Raw genomic sequence first — 9,003 nt, 5'->3', positions numbered from 1 at the left:
CGTGAAACCTTTCATTCTAGGACAACTTTTTGTGTTGATTTCAGTTATGCAGTCTGTTAAAGGCATAAATTGTTTAATTAGTAAGATATTATGCCCCAAAAATGGCCCAAGTGCAAGAATTGTGCAATAAAATTGTGTTACGATTGATTTCAAATGAGCATAAAATTATCTGTGAATGGTCTAGAGCCATGAAACCTTTCATTCTAAGACAACTTTTTGTGCTGATTGCAGTTATGCAGTTTATTAAAGGGATGCATTGTTTAATAAGTAAGATATTTTGCCCCAAAAATGGCCCAAGTGCAAGATTGTGCAATAAAATTGTGTTTACTATATTATTGATTCCAAATGAGCATGATATTATCCATGTATTGTCTAGACAGCCATGAAACCCTTCCATTCTAGGACAACTTTTTGTGCTTATTTCTGGTATGCAGTCTGTTAAAGGGATGCATTGTTTAATTAGTAAGATATTTTGCCTCAAAAATGGCCCAAGTGCTAAAATTGCGCAATAACACTGTGCGACTATATATTGATATATTTCAAATGAGCATAACATTAACAGTGTACTGTTTAGAACCATGAAACCTATATTCTAGTACACATTTGTATGCTTATTTAATTCATGACGTCTGTTAAGGGACAGAGTGGTTAGTTAGTATGATATTTTGCACCAAAAAATGGCTCAAGTGCAAGAATTGCATAGTAACATATATTTTAAATATGAGCATGCACAATATTATCAGTGTACTACTGCCTATAGCCATAAAACCTTTAATTCTAGAAAACCTTTTGTGCTTATTTCAGTCATGTAGTCTGGTAAGGAACACAGTCTTTAATTAGTAAGATATTGTACCGACCCCAGAATTGTGAAATAACAGTGCTTTTCACCATTCTCGCACAAGAGCCACTTTTGGGGGCCCAATATCTTAATAATTAAACATTGTGTCCCTTACCACCAGAGTGCATGACTGAAATAAGAACAAAGGGTTGTTTTTGAAGTAAAAGTTTCATGGCTCTAGACAGTACAATGTAAAATTTATGCTCATTTAAATTCAATGTCACACAATGTTATTGCTCGATTGTTGCACTTGAGCCATTTTTTGGGGCAAACTATCATACTAACTAACCACTCTATTAACTAACTATTAGTTAGTAAGATAAAAGACTGTATCCTTTAACAAACTGCATGAATTAAATAAGTGTACAAATATGTACTAGAATATAAGGTTACATGGTTCTGAACTGTACACTGTTAATGTTATACTCATTTTAAATATCAAATAGTCGCACAATGTTATAGTGCAATTTTGCGATTGGGCCATTTTTGGGGCAAAATATCTTACTAATTAAACAATGCATCCCTTTAACAAACTGCATAACTGCAATCAGCACAAAAGGTTGTCTTAGAATGAAAGGTTTCATGGCTATAGACAGTTCACAGATAATATTATGCTCATCTCATTTGAAATCAATCGTAACACAATTTTATTGCACAATTCTTGCACTTGGGCCATTTTTGGGGCATAATATCTTACTAATTAAACAATTTTTGCCTTTAACAGACTGCATAACTGAAATCAACACAAAAAGTTGTCCTAGAATGAAAGGTTTCACGGCTCTAGACAGTACACGGATAATATTATGCTCATTTGAAATCAACAGTAAATACAATTTTATTGTGCAATTCTTGCACTTGGGCCATTTTTGGGGGGACATATCTTACTAATGAAACACTATATCCCTTAACGAACTGCATGCCTGAAATAAGCACATAAAGTTGTTTTAGAATTATAAGTTTTACGGTCTAGGCAGATTATTTTTATATTATCGTTATTCAAAAATTAATTTTATCACATTTACGCACTGATACTGTCACAAATTGAAAAATATACCCCTTTTCAAATCACTTTTTAAACATGAAAGGATAAAGACACCAAGCTGATATTTGGAACATCTGATCATCATATGTAAATTAATTAATGGTGCAAGTTTAACAACAGGGTCAAAGGTCACCATGAATATGAGGCAATTTTGTGCATTTTTTGTCCCGAATGACCTTTTGACCTACGATTACCCCCTAAAATGATAAGTTGAAAATCCGGAATTTTTTGTGGTGAAACATTTCCAACTATATATTAATAATTTGTTGCAAAAGACCCATTTAATAACTGATTTGGGTATTTTAATGGGGTCTAAATATGGAAGAAAAATTACGCAACCAAATAATTTAGGGTGTTTATGAACCAATATTTTCGTAACGGGGTCCGGTATATCAAAAGTCATGTCATATTCCTGTTCTACTGCCAAAAGTTAGTCTAGATATCAATTTTCAGTTAATTATCTTTATTCTATTTGAAGATATGGCTATTTGAAAATGCAACTTTACAAATATGTCATAATTGATAGCTAAAAATGGGTATGACCCTAAAATTTCAAATGGCCGTAACTTCTAAACGACTTGGAATTGGCAAGTCAAATTTTGGGTTTGTTCGTCAGACATGTTGGTGCACATTATATCCGAGTTTCAAGAAAATCTGAGATGGTACCCAGCCATGATTTTCTGAAAATTTGTTGAGTTGGCACGGAATGACCCAATTGATAAAAATTCAAACAGGACAATAAACCCATAACAGGACAGTATTCTTGTGTTATGGGTTTAATTGGGAGATATAATGAATGATAATTCAATGAATGTGTGCAGTGTTTATGAAATTCGAGTAAATGTCAAGAAGGAACTGAATAGTATCTCCTTTGATGGATATTAAAAATAAAAACAATGACCCTAGTGTGTGGTGGTATGAATTCCCTCTTATAAAGCATGTTGTCATTCTTGGTTTCAGTTTCTGATCTCTTTTGTTTTCTCTTCATCTTTGTCGTCATCTATTCCAAAGATCGTCTATTATAGATTTGTACAATACAATCCATGTGCTATATACCAATACTACATTCAAACTACACTGCTTTGTGATCGGTTGAGATGTAATCAGTGGTAATCTACTCCCTGTCGCAGTCAATAGATGCATTCAGACCAAATCGCATTTTATATTGGAACGGGTGGTCAAACGGTGCTACTAGGCCTCCAGTGGCTAGACCTATGTTTATTGACCTCAGCCAGTTATTGTTTTGTGGAATTCGTTGTGATTCTTTGCAATCAGAATCCGTAGTAACCTGCCAGGCTGGAAAAGTGATGAGGGAGAGGCTTTCTATTTTTATTTTTTATTTTGCTAAAGTGCAATATCACCCTTACTGTATGTTGTTTGCTGAGTGCATTGATATTCAATGCAAAATACATGATTCAGAAATACAAAGAATATCTAGTATTTACTAAAGAAATGGAAATAAAAGTTTGCCTCCCCCCACCCCCAAAAAAAAAAAATTGTTTTTTTGGAGAAAAAAAAATTGTTTTCAAAAGTAATCCTTTTGATATTTTATGATAACATTGTTTATTGAACAGACATGGGAAAAAATTGAATGAAAATGAAAATTATCTTGATAAAATATTTCTAGCACCAACGTAGCTATATATGCCAACAATGGAACTTTCTGGCATGTAAATCAAACTTAACTGACCAATCAGACGAGGACCTGGAAACAGGCACATGTGTTGTCCCAAAAAAATTCTCTTGCATTACTCAATATTTTAGGTCCAATAAAAAAAAATTATTAGTTTATCACCCTTGCCTGCATGTCTTTTATGGTATTGTAAAAAAAGTTTTTTGAAAAAATTGGGGTTTTTTTTCATATTTCTAGTAAATAGTAAGTAGATGTTGTTTGTATTATCTAACTCATGTATTTTACCTTGAAAGTCAGGCTCTGGAGGAAAAAAAATTTTTGATATGTTGTAGAACTGATTTTTCTAAGACAGAAAAAAGTTGTTTGACGAAAAACTGAACGGTGAATGAGATACAGATTTTTGAATATTTAAAAACTAAGGGAAAAAGGTGTAAAAATGGGTGGTTACGCCCCTTTTCCCCCCAGTTTTTAAATATTAAAAAATCTGTAGCTTTTTCACCGTTCCCCAGTTTTTCGTCAAACAACTTTTTTCTGTCTTGGAAAAATTAGTTCTACAACATATCAACAAATTTTTTTCCTCCGGAGTCTGACTTGAATATCAGTGCACCAGCAGAGAACCCAAGGGTGCTGTTGGGCTTCAGCAAAAAAAAAAAAAAAAAAAAAAGTTTTAATTTTAAAAAAAGCCTCCCTCCTTTAAGCCTAGATATGGTGAAACTAATAATTTTTTTATGGGGCCTTAACACTGTCATTGTGTTGGACCTTAGCATTATTCAAGGGGTGTGGCTTAGCGAAAAAGGTTCATAAAAAACAAGAAATAATTCCTAAAAGTGCTTCCAGCAAGTTCATTTAATTTTAATCTTTAAATAAACTTTAAAAATTCAGTATTTGAAATGCTAAATAATGTTAATAACAGGTATATTTATTAATTATAAAGTATTATTATATTTCAATATTGGCTAAATAGTTTCATCTGGTTTCCAATATATAAATTTAAGATTCAAGATTATTTTATTGTCCACAATATGTTAATTCTGTTTGTGTGTAACCATTTCAATACATACAGATACAAACAATTATTAGAAACATTAATACTATGACAAGAAAAGCAAAAAGTAACCAATAAATATGGAAAAAGGATATGACCAATATCCATAGAGTGAGTTTTGGTTTATTTTATGAAATTTATCTATGAAACTTATTTCAATATTTTTTTAAAATTGAAAATTAGCATAAAAATTAATATTCTTAATTATGCAGAACATAAAGTATACCTTCTATATTCTTTGCAAACTTAGGAGACAGTCAATGTTTGTAACTTTTTAAATGTAAATCAGCTTCCATCTTGCTCTTTTTGAAGTTACATAACTTAGTTTATTATTTTGATCAGGTGTCTTAAGTTGAAAGAAGCTAACTTTTAGAATATTTGGTTTAATAGCTCTCTTAACACGTCTATGCTGTATATGGTGATTCATGTAGGCAGATGAAAGGAAGACAATAATTATTTCAACGGTAGTAAAACATAAAAATGTAAGGAATTTGCCAGAGATAGTTTTGAAATATTTTTGCTTACAGGACTGCAGACAACTGTAGATTTCTTGATAGGTGTCTTGAGACCCACTCAGTGTTTTAACTGAATTTTTGAGGTTTTTTCAGATTTTACCAAAGTTAGAATATGTGAAGATGTTGTGACAAAATTAGTTTTTTTGTATACCAGGTCAATTTGATATGCAGGTCTCTCTCCAATTAAAGACCACTTTTGGGACTGGGGTTTCCATGGTCTTCAGCAGCTTTGGTCTCTAATTAGAATAATAAAGATAAAAGACATTTTTTAATTAGGAACCACAGAAAAGTGGTCTTTAATTGGAGGGGTCTTTAATTATAAGGAAACCTATATTTAATAAAATATATCTGAAGCGACAAAAATTGGGTTTCAATGTCTCTGAAAAGTTAAATACATGTATATTTTATTTATCATGGCAAATGTTCAGACTTGAGTTATAGTTAAAGGTGATTTTAAGACACATTTTGTAAAAGTTCTCTTTCAACACAAAATTTATTAGTTGTTTATTTTTAATCGCTATTTTCTCTGAAGTATGTTTCAGATATTTGAGTTTGAAAACTATCTCAATTGTATACTCAACAAAAAAAACCTTCAACGAATAAAGTAAAGCTTATACATTCATCTATCTAAATATCAATAACTCATTTTTCACTTTTTGTACAACACTCATTTTGTATTGACTCATATATCTTTAATTTTTTGTAGAAATATTATAATTTTATTGTAATATTCTCTTATTGACAGTTCATGGAAACAGTAGCACGATATGAAAAATTCTTTCTGCTTCAGCAAGAACACATTCCAAAGGTCCTCATGGCTTTCCTTGACGATCGCGGCTTGAGACATAAACATCCGACTGTGCGCAGTCGTTGCTCTTACCTTTTTCTACGCTTTGTAAAGACGCTACGCATGAACCTAAAGCCATATACGGAGGTGATATTGGAGAATTTACAGGACTTGTTACAAATTGAAAGTACGCAAGCAAATGGTAATCACGTCATACTGACAAATGACGATAAATTGTTTATTTACGAAGCAGCCGGTATCGTGATTATTATGAGTAATATGAAGCCGGAGGTACGTTTACCTAACTTATTTATAGTACCGTACTGTACTTCGCTTAAGTGGCAGATAATGCATCATCTCTGCTTTTTGAAAGAATCTCTTTGCTTTTCTTTGTTGATTCATTAAATTATTCTCTGCTCATGAACCCTCATCTCTGCTTTCTGTGAACTTTGCCACAAAGGCATGTGATTACATGTCTTTGTTCCATTGTGAAAGTATGTTGAATGCATAATATTTAAATTAAATACATTAAACATCGAGTTTAGGTATTGTAAACTTTAATAGCTCATGGTCTCCTATTTAATTTCACTTAACAATATTTTCAGAAATATATTTAAAATAAGCTTATATCAAAATTATATAATTAAAAACAAAATTGCTTTTTATTTATTGAATTTTATGCTACTTGTCTTAAAATATTAAAATAGAAAATACCAAATATTTCTTTATTTTAAAAAATTTCATTAAAAAATTTAATTTTATTATTTTGATGAACTACAAATGACAAAAGAGCAGACAAAAAAAATAAAAAAGTTGAGGAGAAGCAAAAGCATAAAAATGCTTTCACCGGTGTGCAGAAAAATTTCAGTACTTCTAGCATATAGCATATTTTTTATGGTTTTAACCAACTCACATAATTATAAAATCAACAAATTAACATTACGATTTATAGCTTTTATTATTTTATTGTGGTATTTTTCGGTATTTTATTTTCAAAAAGGATAAGTTACTACTTATGAAACGCTTGCTGGCACCAACTATTGAGAAGTTTACATTAACATTTGAGAAATTATGCCAAGAGGAGGATGTGGAGACACAAGAGAGTTATGCCGAAACTATCAGCTATGCCATTTCACTAGCAAGGTATGTTTATTATTTTATTATTAATGAAAATTTTCGCTGAGTTATCGCAATTTAATTGTGCCATTACTAAGCTTATTAAGTCTCAATTACCACAGTTATAACACATATTGGAACATAAAAAATGACTTGTCTTCAGTGGTAGTACTTGCAAATGTAAATAAGGCAATGATGATATAAAATGATAAGTAGAATAAGTGTGTAAAACAAATGAATAATCTATATTTTGGGATTACAATTACATTAATAAAAAATATTTTTTAACCTGAAGTGATATTTGTATTTTTCAGTCGAAGTAGCAAAGCCTTCCATACTCAAGCTACGATGAAACAGCATGGGTGTGAGGCCTGCTACACAGAAGCCTTGGAAATCTTTCTTCAAGCTTTGAATACTCCTCACCAGCACCAGATCCTACATTCAGCAGTGCGCCAGTACTTACATCGAATGATTGTCTGCTTAGGTGAGACTGTACTACCGTACATACCTATTGCAGTTCAACATCTCTTAAAGCAGTGCGAGGCACGAGATATTCAGGAATTTATTCCACTTGTAAATCAACTCATTAGTAAATTTAAGGTAAGTAGTAGTTGATTTGTAATCAAGTTGGTCATACCCAGTGGCGTAGCACCATAGGTATGGGCAGTGCAGCCAGTTTAAAGCATTGGGGCCTGGGCTATTGCTGTCCATTCAGTAATAAGCCTCTGAAAATGTAATTTACAAAAAAAATGTTTACTACTTAATTTTTAAAAGTAAAATTGATGAGCCAACTAGCCCCTAAATAAATGTTTTGTAGGCGATAATTATTGATTGTGTTCATTTTAATTGTTTGTTCTTATATTTATTCTCACCAAAAGCTGAAAACATAAAACAGTAGCTAAATTTTTTAAGTTCAATAAAATACGGCTTGCGTCAAGCTAAAATATTGAAGCTTCCAGGGCCTTTGAGAGAGGGAAAGGGCAGTCTAAGTTATGCTTATTAATTCATTTATTTAAAGGGCCAAAATATATTTTTTAGTTAAACTCACGGGCCAAAGATAATATCTAAGTATGAAGCAACTTGTTATAATGTTTTTGGTAATTTCAAATTCTAAATATTCAGGTACTGCAAACATTAACATTCTTAAAACTTTAAGTAAAGAATATATCAATATTCTGTTCACACCATAGCTGTTTTGTCACAAGATAAAAAGAATGTTAAAACAATAAGAAACTGCATTCAGTGTATCGACAAATGTTATTAATAACATTTGCTTAACCTTTGCTTAATTAACATTATTGTGTGTTTTTAATTATGAAATTGTAACTTTTGAATATTGTAATCGCTTGTAAATTTTATTCTATTTCAATTTGTATGTATTTTTTTTTTTCTCGTGTACTATATTTATATATTTATATTCTAAAGTATTTTAATTGTGTACAAATTAATGCAATTCAACTTCTTTTGGAAGTTGCAAACATGATTTTTAAATGAACTTGAACTAGTAATTTAAACATTTAATAAGATATATAACCTGCATAATATATATAATGGTTAACATAATGTCAATGCCTATATTTAAACCATGGATAAACAAGTACTAAACATATTCCTCCATGGTTAAAAAAGTTAAATAACATTAATTTAATGACTTATTAAGTTATATTTAATGGAATAGGCATGTTATGCTACCAACAAACATAACATAGAATTTAAATAAAAATAGGCGTAATAATCGTAGAAGAGAGTCACTGAAGGGCACTCTGAGGAAAAGTACTGTAGAGGAGCAGCCACAGTAATAATAAAATCATCGTGTCCTTCCTTTTGTTGCTCCTTAAAAAGAAATAATATTTCTACTTCTTGCAGGGGTATTAGCTGATGCAGCAAAATATGTTTTTATATACAACAGCTAGGAAACAGGTGTGATATTCTAAAAGAGCAAATATGTTAAAAAGACATTTCCTGTTTCCTTTTCTCTATTTCATATGTGAACTCGGATGCAAAATTTTTAAAATTACGTTTCTACA

The 9,003-nt window shown here is 31.1% G+C and overlaps 1 protein-coding gene across 1 annotated transcript in view; it reads left to right on the top strand.

Annotated features, from left to right (window-relative positions):
• Positions 1-5,817: 5,817 nt before the first annotated feature.
• LOC117111969 (exportin-T-like) overlaps positions 5,818-9,003 on the top strand; it is a 41,205-nt gene continuing 38,019 nt past the window's right edge. Inside the window, exons 1-3 of the mRNA XM_033255023.1 lie at positions 5,818-6,151; positions 6,861-7,003; positions 7,291-7,576. Coding sequence (XP_033110914.1) covers positions 5,822-6,151; positions 6,861-7,003; positions 7,291-7,576 — 759 coding nt within the window. The 5' untranslated portion in view covers positions 5,818-5,821. The remainder of the gene's footprint in view (positions 6,152-6,860; positions 7,004-7,290; positions 7,577-9,003) is intronic.

The sequence above is a fragment of the Anneissia japonica genome, unplaced genomic scaffold (assembly GCF_011630105.1).
Source record: "Anneissia japonica isolate Jap-2015-1 unplaced genomic scaffold, ASM1163010v1 scaffold284828_len130523_cov99, whole genome shotgun sequence".
Classification (NCBI taxonomy): Eukaryota; Metazoa; Echinodermata; class Crinoidea; order Comatulida; family Comatulidae; genus Anneissia; species Anneissia japonica.
The sequence above is the reverse complement of the archived record's forward strand: the minus strand, read 5'-3'. Positions and strand labels throughout refer to the sequence as shown.